Below are 22,515 nucleotides of genomic sequence, written 5' to 3' on the forward strand. Positions count from 1 at the left end.
CCCACCAGGGCACCATGGGCCCAAATCTGGGATCTCAGCCAGACTCCCAGACTCCTCTTCTCCATCCGTCACCAATGCTGGTATTTCTATTGTATAAAGGCCTCTCCGATGAGGACTCTGTTCTCCTTCTCCCTGCTGACTCCTCCACCCTTTCTCACAGCTTCCAAGCTGGTCTCCCTGCCTCTACCCGCCCCCCAATACTTCGCACCATCATCCTCCGGCGAAACGTGGGCATGCGTCAAGGCCCTAAGCCCTCTTCTCTTCTCCCTTTTCGGTCTTTCCCTGAGCCCCGAAGCAAATCTGATTGTCACAGCCCCGCTTGGCCATCTCTGGCTCCCCAGTGCTCTGAGAGCAAGCCAAAATCCTTACCTCGGCCCACAGGGCCCTGCAAGACTTGGCCCTGCCCCGGTGCAGCCTCTCCCCCTACTCTAGGCTCCGGCCACACTCAGTTCTTTGAGGCACCTAATGCCCCCAGCCCCAGGACCATTATCCAGCTGTCCCTCCTGCCTGGAACACTCTCCCCACCACCCCTCTCTCTGTCATGAACTCCTAGTCATCTTTCTGAGCTAATCACGAAGATTGCTTCCCCAAAGGCACCTCTGCTCTCCCTGATGAGGGCAACCCCTCCCCGGGCATAGCCTCTGGCCCCTGGCACACCTCTTTCACAGTGCTTGTCTCAGCTGTGTGATTATTGACTACGATCTGTCTGTCCCCCAGCCCGCAAGCTCCAGAAAGCCAGGACCCTGCCTATTTTGCTCACGGTGTCACTCAATGCCTGGTTCAATGCCCTGTGCATAGTAGGGGCTCGGTTAATATTTGTCGAACAAAAAATAAGTAAAGGAAAATTTATGATTGCCACAATCTGATTGGACTACTCTTCAGAGGCTCCTTGTTGCCTGCAGAATAAACTCCTTACCCTGATACACAAGATCTTTTGTGATCTGACCTCTGTCTACCTCATCTCTTGTCACATGTACCCTGTGTTATGGGCAGTAGGATCTGTCTGAGTCCCATTCAAGGGGGCCTAGGTGGGTCGGTCAGTTGTGTCCGGCTCTTGATTTCGGCTCAGGTCATGATCTCTCGGTTCATGGGTTCGAGCCCTGTGTCGGGCTCTGCGCTGACAGCGTGGAGCCTGCTCGGAAGTCTCTCTCTCTCTCTCTCTCTCTCTCTCTCTGCCCCTCCACCGCTCATGCATGCATATGCAGTCTCTCTCTCTCTTTGAATGAATAAATATTTTTTCAATGAATAAATAAATGAATGAATAAATGTTTTTCTCTCTCAATGAATAAATAAATATTTTTTAAAAGAGTCCCATTCACTCAAGCTCCCATTCACTTCGTGCTCTGACTTCAGCGCCTCCCTGGACCTCTTCACTTCATGAATTCCTATGTATGTTTGAGACACAACTCAGATATCTCCTCCTCTGGGAAGTCCTCCCTGATCCCCCAGGCCTCCTACATGTTCCATTGTGCCCCCCGCCTCACTGATCTCGATCTTGTCACGCAGTACTGGGGCTGTTTGCTCATTCGTCTCTCTCCCTTACTAAGCTGGGAGTGAAATACAAGGTTTTAGCCATTTCTCATCTCCAGCCCGTAACCCATCGTCCAATTAATGCTTGGGTAAATGTTAGCGCCCTTCACTTCTTCGCTGCCCCTCCCAATGTCTTTAAAATTGGGCCACACAGCTTTATATACAAAGCTAAAAACTGGAAATGACCCAAACATCCATGAGCAGAATATACAAAGTGTGGAATATTCATCCCATAGAAATCTACATGGCAACGAAAAGAATAAACAACTACCACGTGAAACGGTAAGATGAATACCATTGTATAAGGCTGAACAGAAGAAGCCAGGACCAAAAAAGTACCTTTCAATTCTATGAAGGTTAAAAACAGTTAAGGTGAATCTGCAGCGACAGAGGCCAGCAAGGTGGCTATGTCCAGGTCAGGGGACTGACTGGGACTACGTCTGAGGGAGCTACTCAGAGGGCTAGACTAGAAACGGGTAGTGATCACACAGGTATGCGCATGTGTAAATGTTAATCAAACAGGCCTTTTGCGCATTTTAAAGTAGATAACTTTACCTGTGTTTTTTAAAAGATAAAGACTCTTTTTTTATGTTTATTTAAAATAAAATGTGTAATGTTTATTTTTCTTAGGGTGAGACAGAGCGCAAGGAGGGGAGGGGCGGAGAGAGAGGGAGACACAGAATCCAAAGCAGGCTCCAAGCTCCGAGCTGTCAGCACAGAGCCTGACGCGGGGTTCGAACCCATGAACCGTGAGATCATGACCTGGGCTGAAATCAAGAGTCGGATGCTAACGCACCCCCGTCTCTATTTTTTTTTAAGTGCTATAATTTTGCAATTGATTATCACGGATAACAAAAACCTCTGGTGTCTGAGAGTCACTTCTTGCTACAGAGTCCTCTGGTTTTAGGTGGTGATATCACACCTCCCTCTCCCCATGCCCAGAAAGGGTAAACCACTCAGCTAGAGTAGCCCAGCATGTCTGTGGAGAGCCCACACCCTAAGGAGGAGGCTGCATGTCCTGCTTCTTCCATGCAGCTTAAGGCCCCTCAGGGTCAGGTTCTGTGTCTTTGTGTCTCTGGCACAGAGTTCTGTGACCCCCAGATATTGGCGGGAGGCTACCTCTGGTCTGTAACTGGTCGCTGCTGGGGTAGTAAAACATGGCAGCAGTGTGGTCATTACGGGCACAAACTCCATCAGCACAATTCAGAGAAGCCTGACCTCTCTGTAGCTCAGTTTCCTCAACTGCCAAATGGGGATACTGACAGTACCTACCTCTTACCGTCCTGAGGATTAGATGAGTAACGAAGCATAAAGCACTGAGAACAGCACCTGCCTCCAAGCAAGTGCCATGTAAGCGTTTGCTATGACGCCCGCTATTAGGGGAAAACCCAGTCAGAGGGCCCAGAATTAAACTGCTCTTCCACTGGCTGTGTGACCTCAGGCAAATCGATTAACCTCTCTGAGCCTCCATTTCCTCATCTATTTAACAGAGATAAGAATACCCATCGATTGTTATGAAAGCAAGGACACCTGCAAAGCACCGAAGTTCCTCGAATGCAGAGATCTTGTCCTACACATCCCTCTCCCCAGGCCCCAGCCCAGGGAGGTGTTCAATAGCTTAGAAGACTTACCGCCTTCCCCACCCACCCTCTCCAGCCTCTGGTGCTAGCAGACAGCAGCATCTAGTGGAAGCCTCTGGAACTGCATCCTGGCCAAGTGCCACTCCCCAAGCTGCAGTCCAGCCCTTTAAATATAAATAAGCCTTTTTAAAATGTACACTCCGCATTGGACAAGTATTGATTAAGTGCCTGCTGTGTACAGGACACAGATGAAGCAAGAGAAACAAGATGACTGTAGAAAGATGAAGAAAAAAGATCACAATCATAACCTTGTCATCAATAACCTCAAATCTTTTACCTTTAATTAAAAAATAAACACACTAGGTAGGGGGCGTTGGCACACTCGTGTCTTCCTGGGAAGTTTCTACAATTACAGGAGTGACTTTGAAGGGGCCACTTAGTGTTCATAACACTCAGTTAAGGCCAAAGCAATGAAATGAAAGCTTAGGTCAGAAAGGGGATTCCTCCCGGTGGCCTCCCAGGTTCTCCTTGGAAAGGGGGAACGGGAGTGCTTGGCTCCAAAGCCCACATTCTCCCACCCCACTCCACCATTCCTGCCCCAGACAGAAAAGAGTGAAGAGGGTCTAAAAGGGCCACGGATGACATTCAACTGGGGGAATCAGAGAAGACTTTGGGGGAGAGACGGCATTTCACATGGGCCTTGGAGAATGAAGGTAGAGAAAAGGGAGGGCGGCTGGGGAAGGAAAGGTGATCCAATGTGATGGACCACGTGGTGTAGAAAGTGAGGAAACAGAGCCACGCGAGTTAGGGTCGAATCATAGAAGGCCCCAAATGATAGGCCGAGGGGGTTGCATTTAATAAAATCAGGGGACCTGCTGAGTACGGAAGTAACGGGATCAGAGGGGATCAGAGGAAAACCAGAGATACAGAAACTAGTTAGCTGGCTACTGCAATGGTCCAGGCTAGACATTGTGGGCGCTGCACCCTCCTGGAGAGGATACAAAGAGCTACTGGAGAGGCCAGAAGGAGACAGAGGTTTGGAAATAGACAGCAGTGAGTCAAATGAGAGGCAGCGGGTGAGAATTCAAGGGGCTGAGTCTTGAGAAGAAAGGCAGAGCTCTAACCAGAACGTGGGCTTGATGGGGGAGGGGGCGGGGACTAAGGTGGGCAGGGGACGATGACAAGAAGCTTGGTTCTCAATAGGGAAAGTATGAGTTGACAGTAACCACTCAGAGATAGGAGACCAAAGCTCCGGAGAGGGGTAGAGCTGGAGGGAGAGGAGGCGGGGACAGTAATTTTGACTCACTTACCCAGGCAAGTGCGGGATGAAGACTTCAGAGAGAGACACAAAGGGAATCGTGGGGAGCCTTGGGGGCGGAGAGTAGACACCACCTGGACATCACTGGGCTCCCTGTGTGTTAAAGCTTCCTGAGGTCAGAGGAAGAGGAAGCACAGAAAATGGAGGAGGGACTTCTTACAGGAGAGAACCAGAGCACTGGTGAGCATCCAGCGGGGTCACGGAGAGATACAGGGGTCAGGATGGCCGGGAGGCGACCATTGGACTTGTGTTTGGGGGTGGGATGTCATGAGTGACCCTGGAAAAAGCCATCGCAGGGAGAAGTCAAGTCGCAAAGATTTAAGAGGCAAGAAGCAGAGGGTGCGGGGGCGGCTCCCAGGAGGAGGGAGGTGTTGGTGAGCAGGCTGGACTAGGGTGAGGCAGGCGAGGCGCCTTGGGAATAAGATTTAAGGAGGTACTCACTTTCTTTCGGGGGCGTGCAGTTGGTCCTGATGACGGGGCAGACAACTGGCCCCAGAGCTGTGGAGAGATAGGGACCCACGGAGAGAGACCCTCTGAAACTAAAGGAAAAGAGAAAACCCAGTAAGAGAGATCCAGGCAGAAGCTAAGACCCTTGATCCCGCCAAACACGCCGTGATCACTGGCTGAGCCACAGAGGATGCGAAGCCTGGATGGGGAGAGGTAGAAGGACGCACACCCACACCGACAATCTGGGAGCAGGGGCTGGGGCGGCGGAGGCTCCGGAGACTGAGGAAACACGGAAGGGAGAGCCCCCCCCCCCCCCCGGACCCTCTTGGGGAGACTGAGCTCCCCTCCCAGCTCAATGAGTGTTGGGGGAGGGGGAGTCCTAGCATCCATGAGAGTAGTCTGGAAAAAGTAAGGAGTCCAACTTGACCCTTTCCCCCAAGCTGCTCCAATTCTGGGAGATGTGCAGCCCCCTCCCCCCATCCAGAGGGGCAGTACCCCAGAACCACCCCCCCCCCCCACACACACACACACACTGCAGCACAGGCTTCCTTCCCCCAGAAAGTCTGGGCAAGTTTCTCCTTACAGGGACTCGGTTTCTGCAGTGGGCTGAATGGTGGCACCCAACAAGATCTGTGTCCTAACTCCCCTCCCTCTGGACCCTGTGAATGCGGCCTTATTTGGAACCAGGGTCTTTGCAGATGTAGCTAAATGAACATTGTCAAGATGAAGTCATGCCGGATTATCCGGGTGGGCCCGGAACCCAGTAAGTGTCCTTATAAGAGACAGAAGAGGGGAGGGCCACGTGCAGACGGTCCCGCGGCGAACACAGTGGGGCCTCCAGGAGCTGGAAGAGGCAGGGAAGGGGTTCTCCCCTAGAGCCTTCGGAGAGCGCGCGGCCCTACCAACACCTTAATTTCGGACTTCTGGCCTCCAGAACTAGAAGGGAAAAAGATTTCTGTTGTTTTAAGGCACCGCGTTTGTGGTCATTTGTTACAGCAGCCACAGGAAACGAATGCAGTTCTCTATTCTGCAAAATGACTAGAAAGCTTCTAGAGAGGCTTCTAGCCCTGAGTTTCTCCAAATTAAGCCATTCGGCAAGCGAGGGGAGTTCCAGGTCTGGCCAAAAGGTGTGTTTTTCAACTCACCGCCCCGGACTCCTTCCAGGCTAACGTTTAATGTTTGATGCTTTCATTTGAGGAGGGAGGAGGGAAGACAAATTAACTGCATCACATGCCACTGCTCAGGGAAGTGGAGTCCTAAAAGGACTCTTGGCCCAGAGCTCACACCCTCCTGCCCAGGCTGGTTGAAAAGGGTCAAAGCTGACCCGGACCACAATTACTAAAAGCAGAGAGCTTTTTTAAAACGGGGGGGGGGGGGGGTCTGCCTTTCTGGATTTCTCTTTGCACACATGACCCCCCTCTTCACAACGACTCTTTCCCCACTCCTCACGGCTTCCTTCCACATTCTCGGGGGGGGGGGGGGGACAAAATAAGACGGATACCCCTGTAGCCCAGGAGTGGAAGGCACTCTCCCCGCCCTCCCCCCACCTCCCCACAACACAGCTGGAGGGGGGAGGGGAGGTCAGCAGGGTTCATAAAGGCCAGATGTTGAGGAGAAAGAGAGCAAAGCCCAACCCACGCCCACCCACCCCACCCCCACCCTCACCCCCATGGTGGGGGGAAGAAAAAATTAAGAGACAGCTTTTAAAACAAACAAAACTTTTGTGGCCCAAAACAGTTTTTCTCAAGAATCTGCTCTATGCAAACAATAACAATTTTTTACAAAGCATTTTCACAGAAAAGGAGACAAGTCCTTCCCCAGTATCGTATGTGGGAACTGTTCCTCCCTCGCCCCCGTTTTGGGGGGAAAGGGGTGGCTCTTCACTAGTGTGGGCAGAAGGGTCACTGGGTTCCTCACTTGTCGGGCAGATCCACCACCCCCAGGTCCCCGTCACACCCAAACTTGGGGAGTCTCCCTAAGAGCTCGCCTCCCCGACCTCACCTGGGCAGAGGAGAAAGCGATTTCACCCCCCTCTCTGGCTCTAGGGGGTCGTCCCAGCCACCGGGCGTGGTCCAGGCCTACCTCTCCCCTCCCCCTGGAAAACAGAACCTCTGACCTCAAAACTAATCCCCTGGCCCTGCCCCCATCGGATCCATCAGGTCCCTGACAACTCCTGAAATGCCTGAAGTTAGGGGAGGAAGCTGATGATGGCTCAGCCCAGTTCCCATTCAAACCCAAACTTTGCCCCTTCAAGCCTGGCCAGACCCTTGAGGTTAGGTCAAGAGCTCTTTAACTTACCCCTCTACAAAGAGCTGCTCGTCTCATCTCTAGCTTTTGAGGGGGCTGAGTTGGGGTGTCCGAAAATGGACCCAGGCCTGCCCTCTACCTCCATCCCCTCCCATCCATAAATCGGTGGAGAGGACCTCGAAAGGCAACTGGTTTGGTCTGATTTTATTGATTTCTTCCACCTTCCATTACTTTCCCTGGGACAGTCTCTGGCCCTTTCCCCAGGCAAAGTCTGTGCTTTTGGAGGGGGAGGAGGTCCCCTCCTAATTGGAGAAGCAAACTGGGGGAGGGGGTTGATGGATCGAGGGAGAAGGTCCTCTTTCACCCATCAGACCTTACAAACTGAAAACAAACAGGAAAAATTGAAGAAACTCCAAAACTGGACAAAAGGGAAAGGTTGGTGGCTGAGACTGAAGATCTCGCCAATTAGAAGTCACCTGCCTTGGGGGGAGGGAGGGCGGGGAGAGGGCTTAGGAAAAGAACAGGGAGGGGGTGATCTTCCCCCTGCCCGAGCTGCCCCCTCTAGGAAGGTTCCAGTGATGCTGGGAGCGCGGGGGAATGCCTGAGGGGAGTGAAGGGTTAAAGGCCTGGATGGTGGGGGTGGGGGATGCCCCCAGGGAGCTGCCAATCACCTCCCCACCCCCACCACAGCCCCCTCATCCCCAGGCTCGCCCACAGAAACAACCGGTTTGTCCATCACCAAGGTCTCTCTCCCTCTTTTTTTTTTTTTCCTTGTCTTTGAGCGGTAGCCTCCTTTGCTCCCCCTGGGGTGAAGGCCCTGCCCCCAGAGATCCGAGATGGAAGAGGGGAGGGATTGGAATCTATGTCATTAAGCCTTTTTCCGTTAAGCCTTCTCCTGACTCCAGCCCTTGGTTCGACTCCAAAGGATGAGGGGGAGGGGGTGTCACCCCAAACAGCTAGGTGCTTGAAGATCACTGTCATTTGAGGTCCCTCTGACCGCAGCCCTTAAAACGTAAAGGGTACAGGCAAATGCGACACACGAGGCCCCGTCCTCGAGCCCAAAGTTTGGCCGTGGCCCCAACTTTTTTCCCCATTGGCAGGAGAGGTCTCTGCTCAGAGTTCCTCCAAGTTGATCCCCCAGAATTTAAGGCCTGGGGGCTCAGGGACAGCAGGACCCCCTATCTGCCACCTCCACAGTGGGTGGGCAGGCGGGGGCTTAGAGTCTCCCTGGAGGCGAAGCGAGGATGCCGGCCCTAAGTCTCCGTCCTCCCCTACCACCAGGGCCGGGGGGCAGGGGAAGGAGTCGAGGAGGCTGAAGGTGCTCGTCGTGGGGAGCGTCGGTGCAGGGCGGCGGGGCTGCGTGCTGCGATGGGGGGGTGGCGGTCGCCGGCGTTTCTTGGCGGCTCCCCGGGCGGCCCCTTTTGCTGGCGGCCGCTCGGGCCCCCGGCGCAAACTCGGAGTGTCGAGGGCGAAGCCCTTCGCGTAACACCAAAGTTTCGACCGGCGGATCAGACGATCGAAATGTTCCTGGCGGAGATCGCCGGGCGCGGCCGAAGCTCCGCTCGCCGTCGAGGGGCTAGCGGCTGGTGCCTCGGGGGCGGCCTGCGGGGGGTTTCCATCGACTGCGGCCGTCTGTCCCGGTGCGGGCGGCTCCGGCGCAGCCCCGGGACCCGCGGACTCGGTAGAGAGGCCCGCAGGTGGCGGCGGAGGCCGGGAACTGGGCTCCTGATGGGGGCTGGCGGCGGGGCCAGGCTGGGAGTCGAGACCCGAGGCTGGCCGAGGCGGAGCCGAGGCGGAGCTGGTCGGAGATTCCCGAGGGCGCCGAGGCGCCGGGCAGCGGCCGGGAGGTACGCCGGAGCGGGAGCTGAAGTGCGGGAAACTGCCTCCGCCCTCTTCCTCCTCGCCACGGCTCCAGCACACTGCGGCTTCGGCATCCTGACCGGCCGGGGAGTTCGGATCACCGGACCGCCCGGCTTGTCCCGCGAGGTGCTTCAGGCCATCCGGGGCCCAGCCGCCGGTGCACAGCGGGGCGCGAGGGCCCACCAGCACCGGGGCCCGCGGCGCCAACTCCCCAGGCCCCAGGCCCAGAGAGGACGCTCGAGGTTTGGCAAGGGCGCAGAAGGCAAGGGCACGCAGGCACAGTGGAGAGAACTCCTGTGTCCCCCGACGCGGCTTCCGGGGTGTCGGGGAGCAAGGCGACCCTCGCGGGGACGCCGGCACTGCGAGGCGGGGAGCGGGGCACAGAGTCTCCATGGAACCGCCCGGGGGGGTGCCCACTGCGGGGGCCCTGGTCCCAGCGGCGGTGTGCCCTGGCTGCCCGAAGAGCCCACGGGCGAGGGGAACATCGCCCCCCCTCGACGGGGAGGTCTCTGCTCACGGGCGCCCCCGGCCCGCCACCCTGGGCCGCGGGGCTCTGGCTCCCTCCTCGATCTCGTCACGCGGCCCTCCCGGCGGCCGGACTCCTGGGTCCCTGCGAGTCCCGGCCCGGTCGGCCGCCCTTCCTGCCGCCGCCGCGTTCCCCGCGCAGCCCCGGCGGGAGCCCCTCTTGAGTAGCCCAGAGCGCAGAGGCTGGGGAAACAAAGCGGCCGGCGGCCGCGGGAGGCGGGAAGGACCCCGGGCCCGGCACCCGGTGCCCGGGCCCAGGCGGCGGGGAGGGCGCCTTCCGCCCGCTCGGCTTCTTTCTTCCCCGCTGGCTCCCGGAGACCGCGTTATAGAGAACTGCCCCCTCGCTGCCCCAATACCAGCGCCGGGGCCGCGAGCCCGCCGCTGATTGGACGGCACCGCCTGTGACGTTAAGCCCGGACCCCACCCCTCCGGCGGCACCGCCCCCGTCCCCATTCCGCACACAGACACACACACGTGGACCCGGCGCGGCGGCGGCTGGGAGGGAGGGAAGGAAGGAGCGTGTGCGGGTGGGATCGCGAGGGGCTAAACGCGCCGCTGCACGTGGCCCGGTGGCGTCCCGCTATTTAGCCGTCGCAAAGCTATTCGTTTTTCCCTTAGCGGTCACGGTTTTCGCATCTGCGAAATGGGAATATTCGTATCTACCCGCTTGGGGCTCCGTGAATCGACATAGATGAATCACAAAAAACAGTGTTGAGGGAAAAGGTGAAATTAGACAATGGCTGTTTACAAGCTTTGGACAGCAGGACTACGGCGGGCAGAGAATGTTTCCTACCTCTGTTCTGGTCCCCTAGGACAGTGCCTGGCACACGCTGGGCTCAGAAAGTGTTGAAAACTAGTTAGGAATTCGGTGTGTGCAAGATGAGGAAAGGAAAAGGTAAATTCAGAGAGGGGCGGGGGGTAGGTATTACTATACCCACGGAAGAAGATAAATAGATTTGTTTCCGTTTCTCTAATGCCGTTCCTAATGACCCCTTGACTGAACTCTGAGGGGCTGGCTCTGCGGCCCCCTCCAATACCAAGACTCTGCCCTCTGAAGCTTGAGCTGTCAAAATGGGCTGAGGAGTCCAGAGGAGGGGACACCCAGACCTTCACTCTTATCACTCCCAAGAAGAATGAAGCAAAAAAAAAAAAAAAAAGTGAATTCCTCCCCCCCCCCCGAAAATGTAGGACCACCTTCCCACAGCACATTCCATCCCCTTAACTTTCTTTAGTTTCTGTACAGCTTACTATTATATGAAAGTCTGTGAATGTATTTATTCTTCATTGTCTATTTCTCATTAGTCTGGAAATGAGCTGATGAGAAGTTTGTCTTAATCACCACTGCATCCCCACTGCTTAAAACAGTGCCCAGACATGATAGGTGCTCAGTAAATATTTGTAAGTGAATGAATGAATCCCTGGAATATTTCTTGATAAAAATCAGGTTATCAGAATATGGCTGCTTCCCATCCCCAGAAACATAAAGAGAGAATGGTATGATAGCTTAGAGTAACAATGTGGAAGTGGGGGAGGGTGTCACAGAGAGAATATCTCATTCTGGGGCCAGGGTAAGAGAGGGTTTCTGAGGGTTGCAAATGATGCATCCTGGCCCCTCTGGCAGTGCCGACAGAAGAATTGGTTTTCTACGTGTCATCAAATAACATTTGAGTGGAAAGAGATCAGGAAGGTCTGTCTTCCCCATCTCCCTTCTGCAGAGACCACAGATAAAGGCCTTGAGGAGCCAGGGTTTGAGGAACTAGGGGGTATGGTGTTCTATTGCTACACTCACCCCCTAGCATCTTCTGAAGAAGTCTTCAGGGCAGTTGTCGTGAGGGGAGATCCTGGGGTCCCGCCAGGTCTAGACTCCAGGGTTCCTGAGTGCTCCAAAAGCCTTGGCTCCCCTCCCCACCCTCGGCCATTCATTCCCCTCCACCCCCCTCCCCGCACCCCCCCCCCCCCCCGCACCACACACACACACACACACACACACACACACAGGAGGAAACTTCTGGAAGAATGATTATCTTCACAGCTGTCTCTTCCGGGGGACAATGTTGAGAACTCTTACCCTGAAACAGCAGTAACATATTTATTTTGCTTGTGGGGCAGAGGGCATCTGCTTCAACCTGACTGTACTCCAACCTCTTTGCCACTGAGATGCCTGGGAAGGGAGCTTGGGCCCCCCCTGCAGGAAACTGAACTGGGAAACTCCTTTTATCCCCTACAGTCTCATTCGTATTTGCATTCCTGTGCCTAGTGCAGTGTTGACTTAAGGAGAGAACGCTCAAGAGACTTTTCAGTATGAATAAATGAATGCATCTTACATAACAATGCAGAACAATGGCCTCCTCTTTCTCCCACTCCAAAGCCTTCGGTGCTCCAGATCTGGGTTTAGGGGCTTTATTGGGGATCATTACTGTTGGGACTACTTCCCTGGAGAAGGAATTCCCTCCACCTCCACTTTTCCTTCTTCCCCTTCCTTGAATCAGGCACCCCAGAATACAGCCCGGATGGGAAAGCTCATTGTGGGCATGGAAGAACTTTACAAACTGTAGGGGTTAGTGTGAGTTAACTCTCCAGCTGAAAGGACCTGGAGTCATCAAGCGTCCATTTTCAGAAGGTTTGGACTTCTGGGAGGGGGAGTGCCTGCTGTGCCACCCTGGGCAGGTCACCTAGACACTCTGAGTACCAGTGTCCCTGTCAGTGAAAAGGGGACAACAGTAGCTTCTTCACAACCGTCAGGAGAGAGAAAACACGATGTGAGCGGGCTGGCCCAGCTGTTGCAATTCCCATTGCCGACGGTAGAGGGCACTTGACCCCATCCTCAGCCGGCCAGAGAAGGAGGTAACACTCTTCTCTGGAGCCCCTCCTTCCCAGAAAAAAGAGGGAAAGGTCTGGATGCTGGGCTCCACCTGACACCTCCAGAACGAGAGATAGGAAGGGCCTGGGGAGACCTGGAAGAGAGCTGGGGAGACCCTTCCCCTTCCGTGACCCATCTGGATTTCACCCGAAGGCCTTTGTTCAAGGATTTGGGAGTAATACCTGCCCAATGGCCCTTTCCCTGGAAGGAGGCACAGCAGAGAACTGGCCCCAGAGGTCCAGGCCAATAATAAGAACTTCGACAGCACTGACTGCATTCCATTCTCTGTCTAGGAACTTTAGGTTATGTAATCCCCATAACAATTCTATGAGATAGGCACTATTTTTTATTTTGACGTACCATACATAACCCATTTTAAGTATCCAAGTCCGTGATTGTTATTAAATTTATAGAGTTACACAACCACCACCACAGTCCAATTTTAGAACATTTCCTAAGAAATCCCTCATCTCGACTTGCAGTAACTCCCCATTCCCACCCCCAGCCCTGAGTGACTAATCTACTTTCTGTCTCTATAGATCCTTTCCTGGACATTTCATAGAAATGGAATCACACCCTATGTGGTCTTTGCATCTGACTTCTTCACAAAAGTGTAATGTTTTGGAGGTTTACCCGTGCCATAGTACGTATGTTCCTTTGTATCGCTGAGTAGTATCCCATGGTAAGGACATACCACGTTTTGTTTACCCAATCACATTTGGGTTGTTTCCACTTCTCGGTTATTATGAATAATACTGTTGTGGACATCAGCATACAAGTCTTCGTGTGGACATATGTTTTTGTGTTAAGAGTGGGATTGCCACAATATACGGTAAATTATGTAAACTTAAAAAATTTTTTTTCTTTATGTTTATTTATTTCTGAGACAGAGAGAGACAGAGCGTGAGTGGGGGAGGGGCAGAGAGAGAGGGAGACACAGAATCCGTAGCAGGCTCCAGGCTCTGAGCTGTCAGCACAGAGCCCGGCGCGGGGCTCGAACCCACAAACCATGAGATCATGACCTGAGCCGAAGTCGGTCACTCAACCAACTGAGCCACCCAGGTGCCCCAAATTATATTAACTTTTTAAGAAACTGCCAAACTGTTTTCCAAACTGGCTACACTGTTTTATATTGCTGTTAATATTCACGTTATAAGTAAGGAAAGAAGGTTTTTTTTTTAAGTTTATTTATTTATTTATTTTGAGAGAGAGAGAGAGAGAGAGCAAGCAGGAGAGGGGCAGAGAGAGAGGGTGAAAGAGGGTCCCAAGCAAGCTCCATGCTGTCAGCGCAGAGCCTGAAGCAGGGTTCAGACTCACAAACCATGAGGTCATGACCTGAGCCAAAATCAAGAGTCAGACACTTAACCGACTGAGCCACCCAGGGTCCCAGGGATGGAGATTTTAAGTGACTTTCCCAAGGTTAGACTGCTATCAGGTGTGAGAGCCAGGACCCAAACCCAGGCAGCTGGGTCCCAAGACCACACTCCTAACCATAAGTCTACCCCCATGACAATGAATCTAAGAGGGAAACTATTTCTTGACCCACTGCAATGTAGCCACCACCATTTTTGCCCTTCTTACTTCCAGAATTCCCTAAGTCAGACTCTGTTCCCACCCAGCAGGGCTGCGTCCCCCTAGCCAAAAGCACACTTTGATCTACCCCCTCTGGAAATCTGTACCCATGATTAATGGCTTAAGTTCTGGACTCAGATGGTCTGTTCATATCCCCGACTCATCATTTTACCAGCTGTGTAATTCGGGACCAAGTTACTTAACCTCTGCTTTAGTTTCTTCATCTGCAAAATAGAAATAGCATCTCCTTTCATGCCATTGAAAAAGTGCTTTATTATGGAAATTTTCAAACCCATACAAAAGTAAACAGAAAAGTATAACAAACCTCTGTGTACGCCACACCCAGCCTTAACACTTATCAGCCAATAGCCGATCTTGTTTCAGGCTTACCCCCACCCACTTCCTCCCCTACTCCAATTTTTAATAAAACCAACTTTACTGAGGTATGACTCATATACGATAAATGTACATGTTAAATGTACAGTTCAAATAGTTTTCATGAATGAATGTAACCACCACAATTAAGGTATAGAACATATTCCATGTTATCTTAGAGCAAATCCCAGACATCATACCATGTCATTCCCAAATATTTCAATACATATTTCCACAACATAACGATTCATTCGAAACAAACATAACCCCAACACTCTCATCAAACCTAAGAAGAGTTCATGGTCATCCTTTAACATCACATAGCCAGACAATGATCAAATTTCTCATTATCTTACAATACGTTTTTCTTTACACTTTGGTTTACTTGAATTAGGATCCAATGAAGGATTTCAAGTAGATGATACGTCTCTTAACTCTCTTTTAATTCATAAATTCCTCCTTTAACTCTTTTTTATTTTCTCCTTGCAATTTATTGATACTAGAATCACCACAGTCTGGAGGTGCAGGGCTGGCTCCGTAGGTAAAGCCTATGCCTCTTGACCTCAGGGTCATGAGTTCAAGCCCCACATCAGACTCACTGCTGTCAGAGCAGAGCCCGATTTGGATCTTCTGTGCCCCTCTTTCTCTGCCCCTCACCCGCTGGTGCTCTCTCTCAAAAATTTAAAAAAAAAAATTTTTTTTTTAATTATAGTTCCCACGGTCTGGAATTTACTGATTGCATCCCCATTGTGTCATTCAGCCAAGCAAGGTTTACTCACCAATATTTACTGTGTACAGGATTGTCAAATGTAGCACAAATTGCAGGACATACTTAGACTAGAAAAATGCTTGCTTCTCTGTAATTCAGACTTAACTGAACATCCCGTGTTCCACCTGGCAACCCTATCTGCGTGCCCATCTAGCGTTGGAGGCACAGTGGCGAGCAAGACAGACAACCCCCCCACCCCACCCGCCACCACCCCACAGAGCTTACAGTCTAGGAAACTGGGGGAAGCCAGGGAATATACCAGCAGACAATACTCTTCCTGGGGACACTGTGAGGAGTAAATAAGAAACCCATAAGTTTAATGCCTGGTCCATAGAAGCCCTTGATGAATGGCAATGTTCTCAGCAACAGTCTAGCCTTTCCCCCTTCTGTTTCTTCCCCTTTCCCACCCCTGCTCCACATCTCCCTAGGAATTATTCCAGGCTTGGCCTCCTCCTGCTGTATTTCCTCCACAGGTCTGTAGTGAGTTCATTCATCTATTCACCCCACAGTCACTGAGCCCTCTCCCCTCCTTGCGGCAAGCCCCAGACCAGCCCCAGACCCAGAGGTCATGGGGATGCAGCTGGTAGACGAGGCGGACATTATGGGCTGCTTTGAGAAGGTGCGATGGAGGGGTGACCATGGTCCTTGGAACAGGAAAGTCAAGGCGACCCTACAGAAGGGAAGTCTTTTCAGAGAAGGGGACCTCCCACTTAGGTTCTAAAGGATGAATGGGAATACCAAAGGAAGCATGAGAGAAGAATTCCAACTGAGGAAACAGTACGGGCAAGGAGCAGAGACAGGCGCTTGCCATGAGCATCTCTCTCCCGTTAAGTAGAGGGGGCGCCCTGGCGTTGGTCCCGCCACATCCGCCCTCCGGGCCATCCCTCATCTCTCTCACACAGCCAACTCCATCAGCCTGTCCCTCCCATTAAAAAGCCAGATCTTCCCTTGACCCCATAGGCTCTGGTCTCCATCCCTCTCTCCTCCCCTTCACAGTCAAATTCCCCGAAGAGCTGTCTACACACTGTCTTCCTTTTCTCACTTCCCACTTACTCCTCAACCCACTTCCATCTGCTGCCACCCCCACCCGCCACCGAAATAGCTCTTGCTGAGGTCCCGGTGGCCTCCTTCTCATCAAAACTGGCAGGCTCTTGTCCGCCCTCTTGTCTTGACCTCTCAACAGCATCCCACATGACTGGCCACTTCCTCTTTCTAGGAACCGTCGAGTCCTCCACCTCCTGGGCACCGCTTTCCTGGGCGTCCACCTGCCTCGCTGGCTGCTCCCTGCTGTGGTGCGAGCGCAGGCTCATTCTCCCCTCCTCAGCCCAAGGGTCGGGGGTCCTCAAGGCTCTGTCCGGAGTTTCTCTCTTCTTTCTCTGGGCCTTCTGAGCGCACCTGCACCGTTAGCATCCGTCCAGCTGGGAGCGCTTCGCGGGCACCTCTCCTCTCAGCTCTGACCGAGACACGCCACTGCCCGCCCAGCCTCTACCTCACGCATTTCGGTAGCCCGGCAAAATCGACCTGTCCCAGACCAGCACCAACCCGCCTCCTCTGCCCCCTGTGCCACTTCCAGGGAAACCTGTCCCGGAAGGTTTCCAGAGCCAGAAACCCAAGTGCCCTCCAAGGCCGTGTCTGTTTCTGCCCACCTCCACTCCCTCCCCCGCCCCGGCAGTACCCCCACATCCTGCCATGCCCTCTGCATAGCTACCAGTCATCTTTCTAAGCCACAAGTCGGGTTGTGTCTCCCCCTCCACCCCCCCCCCCCCCCCCCCCCCGCCAAAACCTTTTAATGGCTTCCCATTGCTTTCCGGATGCAGAGTGAAATCATTAATTCGGCTCACAGGCAGGGTTACCTAAGACTGACAACTCTACCCACAGGTCCTCCTGGACAGAGGGGCTGGGTTCCCTCCCCTTCCCCCTCCCACCTCCCCTGTGCCATCCTCTCTCCCTTCAGCCACCCAGGTCTCCTCTAGTGCCTAAACAACGAGCTCCCTCCGCTCCCTCCCTTAGCACATACTGTTCCTTCCAACTGCAAACTTTCCCCCCACCTCCCTTCGCCTGTACCTGGCCAACACCTGCTCCAATTCAGAGCTTCGATGAAGCATTCCTTCCTTGGAGAAACCTTCTCCCCCCACTCCTCCGGACGGTGGCCAGGTCAGCTTCCTTCCAACTTTATCCCCCCTCGAAACCTGTGCACCTTCCTTCAAGGCATTTTCATCCGTTGTCACTATTTATTAGTGTGATTAACTGATTATTCACCTCTCTCCTACCACACTCTGTTTCACGTAGACAAGAAGCACATTAGATTTTTGTCCTCAGCCCAGTGATTGGCATGTGGTTGGCACTCAAATACGTTCTAAAAATCTTTTTTATTACGCACATCTGAAAACCTAGAAAGAAGGAGAGAATAGTTAAATAAACCCCTATGTACCCATTACCTAGATGGGTAGTTATATAAAGAATTATTAACATTTGGGGGGGGGGGGCGCCTGGGTGGCTCAGTCGGTTAAGCATCCGACTTCAGCTCAGGTCATGATCTCACAGTTTGTGGGTTCGAGCCCCGTGTTGGGCTCTGTGCTGACAGCTCAGAGTCTGGAGCCTGCTTTGGATTCTGTGTCTCCTTCTCTCTCTCTGCTTCTCCTCTGCTCAAGCTCTGTCTCTGTCTCTCTCAAAAATAAATATTAAAAAAATTTTTTTTAAGAATTATTAACATTTTTGCATGTTTATCATTTTTGCTGAAATATTTTCAAGTGATTTAGGGTTTGCATGACTGTTCATCCCTAAATAGGAAATTCTCTTAATACAATATTATGCTCACACCTTACAAAATTAACCATAATTCCTTTATATCATCTAACATCCAGCCCATATTCAAATTTCCCTAAGCGTCCTCCCAGAATGTTTCTGCATTTGGTTTGTTCCAACCAGGATCTAAATAAGGTCCACACATTGCAATTGGTTATGTCTCTTAAGTCTCATTTAAATCTAGAATAACTTTTTCCCCCATGCCATTGAGTTGTTGAATTGCTGAAGTATTTTAAGTAAATTACAGACATCATGTCCCACCTTCTAGATTTCTCTGATTGCTTCCTTGTGATGTTTATCCTGTATTTCCTGAAAACTGGAAATTAGATCTACAGGCTTGATTAGATTCAGGTTGACTAGACTAGCAAAAACACCTCGTGGGTAATGCTTCCCTCATATTGCACGACGTCTTGTGTCCTCAATGCCTGAGTTCCAGCCTTAGTAACGGAACACTGACTGGTAGGTGCCATTGGTGAGAGCCGATTTATTTATTGAGAAGTTGCATTTTCTTCCTTTAGGGCCAGCAGATAATCTGTGAGATAATACTTTGGAGTGACTGTTTTTTGTTTTTTGTTTTTTTTTTTTATCTACTTTTTTTTTTAATTTTTTTTTCAACGTTTATTTATTTTTGAGACAGAGAGAGACAGAGCATGAACGGGGGAGGGGCAGAGAGAGAGGGAGACACAGAATCGGAAACAGGCTCCAGGCTCTGAGCCATCAGCCCAGAGCCCGACGCGGGGCTCGAACTCACAGACCGCGAGATCGTGACCTGGCTGAAGTCGGACGCTTAACCGACTGCGCCACCCAGGCGCCCCTTATCTACTTTTTTAAAGTAAGCTCTATGCCCAACAGAGGCCTCGAACTCAGGATCCCGAGGTCAAGAGTCACATGCTCTAACAACTGAGTCGGCCACGCGCCCCATGGATGACCACGTTTTTAATAAACGAATGAAGTAGGTCAGTGTGGCTGAACAGTGATGAGGACTGTGGGCAGGAACTCAAAGGGGTGACTGCCTTGATAAGAAATTTGGATTTTATCCTGTAGGATTGGGAATTAAGGACCACTTTTAAGCAAAGGAAATCATGTGGTCAGACTTGGCAAGGGAAAGGGGTGAGGAAGCACGAAGGGAAGGAGAACTAGCATTTCCTGAATGCTCAGCCTGAACTCAACTGTGTGTTCGGGGTTTGGCATACTTGATCAAAGTGAAACCTTCCGCTCTGTTTAAAACAAAAATCCTATTTTGCAGATGAGGGAAATGGAGGCGTCACCCGTCACTCACCCAAGGTTGCAGCAAGAGATGGTGAAGGTCTGATGGAAGGCAGTGACCACAAGCATGGACAGGTATTTGAGGGAGAATCGGCAGCACTTGGAGGCAGCTGGCTGTGGGGAGGAGGGGAAGCTGAGGCTTCCCGCACATCATGGGTGGGATGTAGGAGGAGACAGAGCAGGTTGGAGGGGAAGATAATGAGCTCAGGCTTCCAGCTGCCCAGATGTCTCCAAGCCGCTCTCTTGAGAAATGGTGTTTATTACATGACAATGTCTATAATTTGGCTTCCGGCATGACTCGATAATTAGCTTAAGTTATCCTTCTTTGGCATTTCATTCAAAGCAAGGACACTCTTACATTCATTCTGATGAGACCTGTTTTCCATTCGAGGTACAGGATGACAGTGAGCCTAGAGCCCTACAGTCTGTCTCCTGGCTCGAGTGGGTCAGAGACTGAAGCCAGTGGATGGGCTGTCTGTCCTCTCAGCTAGCATCTGTCTGCCTCTGGGGCTTAGAGGTGTGGATGCCCCTCTGATAGGGAGCCGCCTGCGGGTGGGGTCCTGGAACCTGAACATTCCGTGCCCAGCAGAAGTGTAGCCCAGAGATCGGTTCCAAGAGCCACTGGGAGGTACAGTGAGGAGAAAGATGGTTAACAGAAGTCCACTGGGAGGCACCTGCCGAGGTTGCCACAGGGATGCTTAGGGCTGGAAGGGGGCTGCGTTTAGGGAAACTTTGATTTAAGAGGTATTTACAAGGCAGGTTTTATGAGACTTGGGGGCTGATTCACAGGAGGAGGGAGAGAGATAAAGATTCGAGAAGGACCCTCACGTTTCTTTCTCAGGAGAGAGAGGAGGCTATTAACTGAAGTAGGACAAGAGGAGGGGTGGGCCCAGGGATGAGGAGATGTCATTTCAGTTTTGGTCGCAGTTCCCAGGGACCGAATAGAAGTGGAAGTGGATGCGGTCTGAGGAGCCCGGGGTTGGGGGTGGGGGGAGGTCTTGGATTAGAGAACAGTCAGGACTAACTCACGGGGACATGGGTCAGGGTAGAAACCATAGGTGTGAACACGCTCTGCCAGGGAAAGTCATGTGCATCGGGAAGAGGACCCCTGTGGGATGGGCAGAGGCAAAGGACCTCCGCAAAGGTGGCTGGGAAACGTGAGAGAGTGAGGCGTGCAGCGCGGTCGTGAGGATTCAGTGCCGTGGAGAGGTTAAGCAGGACGGTGACCAAGGAGCTGCTGGCCTTAACGATTCTGAGATGAACCAGCCAGGGGTCTGGGAAACCGACTCTGGCTTCTTAGGAGAAGTAGAGAAATGGGAAGGATCACCTAGCGTTGGAGCCCTGGGGCCAAGAGGCAAAGAGCACAGCTGTCTCTCAGCAGGAACTGGCATCGGACATGGCACCCCCTGGGCACCGCGGGCACAGCCACCAAGAGGGCCCCCCACCGGCCTCTGTCCTGGCCACTTGGTTCCTCCAGAACACAGCATGAGGGCCTCAGATTGGCGACACTTGGATCCTGGGCCCACAGCTCCGTGTCCAGGGCACGAAGACAGAAGCTCAGAATTCCTTCAGTTCTTTCAGTAAATGTTTACTGAGCACCAAGTTTGTGTCAGGCACAGTTCTAGGCCCTTGAATACAGCAACCAAATCCAAAAAGATCCTCGTCTTCGTGGCACTTACATCGGAGGGGGCCACAAACCGCACACAGAAACACAGGGATAATGAGGCCCGTGAAGGACGAAGGAAAAGTATAAGGAAGATAAGGGGTGGGGCAGAAAGGGTACAGGTTGCTGTTTTAAGGTGGCCCACCAGAAGGCAGGGGCATGCCAGCTGTGCACGGGGAAACAACAAGGAAGCTGGTGTGGCCACAGCACAGGAACGAGGGGAAGGGTGGAGACGGGGCCAGAGGGGTTGGGGCAGCAGGCTCTGTGAGACCTTATGGGCCCCTCCCTATAAGGAGTTGGGCTCGTGTGTGCATCGTGAAGGTGAGGCTGGCAAGATCTGCGGACAGAGCAGAGCGTGAGCAAAATCAGAAATTCAGGTTTGGGGCCCGAAGAGCTAGAAAGATTGAGTTGCCCGTCAGTGGAGATGGAGGAGGCTGTGGGGGAAGCAGTTGGTGGCAGGGGGAGGTGGGGAGCGAAGGGGAGATGGAGAGTTCTAGGGCAGATCACCCAGTGGGGCATTCCTCTGAAACAGAAAGCAGGGCACTGGCCAGGCGATGACCTCCAGAAAACACTGGCGACAGGTGGTGACTGGTGACTGACCCCTGGCAGAGCAATTTCGGCAGGGGTGAGGAGGGCCGGAGAGTCAACTCGAGTGGTGTAAATCAGGTCTCCTGATTTACAAAGCAGAGCAGGGGTGGGAGACAGAGAGACCAGGAGACAAGTGCCGGGGAGTGGCCTTTTGGACGGAGGTGGCCTGAGCCCATTTGGAGGGTGAGAGGAAAGAGGTAGATGCGAGAGGGGTTGCAGATCAGGAATAAAGAGACCCCACAAGAGGGAGGAGGGATGGGTCCCAGCAGTGGCTTAGCCTAGAGAAGCAGAGGTTCGAGCTCAAGGCGCTTGGGTCTGGGAACAAAGACAAGGGTCCCAGGGACATTTCGACAGAAGTGGCCAGGCCAACGGTGGAGAGTGGAAAGTCAGGCACGACTCCGGAATTTTCAAGCCCAACTCCGCCATCCATCCTGAAGGCCTTCCGCGTCCCCTTCTGAGTCCAGACTTCCTCATCTTCACACCAGCCAGCCGCGGGGCCTCACCCTGCACCCTGCCATGGCCAAGGTAAACTGCACCCAGAAGGCTCAACGCCCTGAGCACCGACTCCTACCTGAACCCAAAGCTGAACGCAGCTGCTTTCTCTGCTTCTGCTGCAGGCCACCGTTGAGGAATACTGCCCAGCTGATGTCCCCCAGCCCCAAGGGGCTCCCTCTCCTGCTCTCTGCCTGAGCCCCCCACCCAGCAATGGCTGTGCTTCCTGTTTCAGAAAAAAAAAAAAATACACCTGCAGAGTAAGAGAAATCAAATTCAGAAGAGTACACATTGTAAGATTCCACTTTTATGAAGCTCTAGAACCAGCAAAATGAATCTCTCCTGATCTACAGTGATAGAAATCACATCGGTGTTTGCCTGCGTCTGGAGGAATGTAATGGGATATGAAGGAACTTTCTGGGGAGATGGAAATGCTCTATATCTTTACTGGGGAGGCGGCTACGTGGCTGTATAGATTTGTCAAAAGTCATCACTTGTACGGTTAAGATGCGTGCATTTGGTTATATGTCAATTATTCCATACAAAGTTGATTAAAAAAAATAGAGAACCATGGATGTTAATTAAACTCCTTGCAGTAATCATTGCACAATATATACG

General features: G+C 52.5%; 1 protein-coding gene and 1 long non-coding RNA gene across 2 annotated transcripts; one reads left to right on the forward strand and one right to left on the reverse strand.

Annotated features, from left to right (window-relative positions):
• The first annotated feature begins 4,496 nt into the window (after positions 1-4,496).
• On the forward strand, positions 4,497-20,021 carry LOC123603567. Its single transcript, XR_006714934.1, has 3 exons — positions 4,497-4,608; positions 12,907-13,010; positions 19,135-20,021. It is a non-coding gene; the product is annotated as an uncharacterized LOC123603567 (long non-coding RNA).
• Positions 7,312-9,951, reverse strand: LOC123603566 (elongin BC and polycomb repressive complex 2 associated protein). Its single transcript, XM_045488619.1, has one exon. The coding sequence runs from the start codon at positions 9,373-9,375 to the stop codon at positions 8,236-8,238; it is 1,140 nt and encodes a 379-aa protein (XP_045344575.1). The 5' UTR covers positions 9,376-9,951; the 3' UTR covers positions 7,312-8,235.
• Positions 20,022-22,515: the final 2,494 nt, after the last annotated feature.

The sequence above is a fragment of the Leopardus geoffroyi genome, chromosome E1, assembly GCF_018350155.1.
Source record: "Leopardus geoffroyi isolate Oge1 chromosome E1, O.geoffroyi_Oge1_pat1.0, whole genome shotgun sequence".
Classification (NCBI taxonomy): Eukaryota; Metazoa; Chordata; class Mammalia; order Carnivora; family Felidae; genus Leopardus; species Leopardus geoffroyi.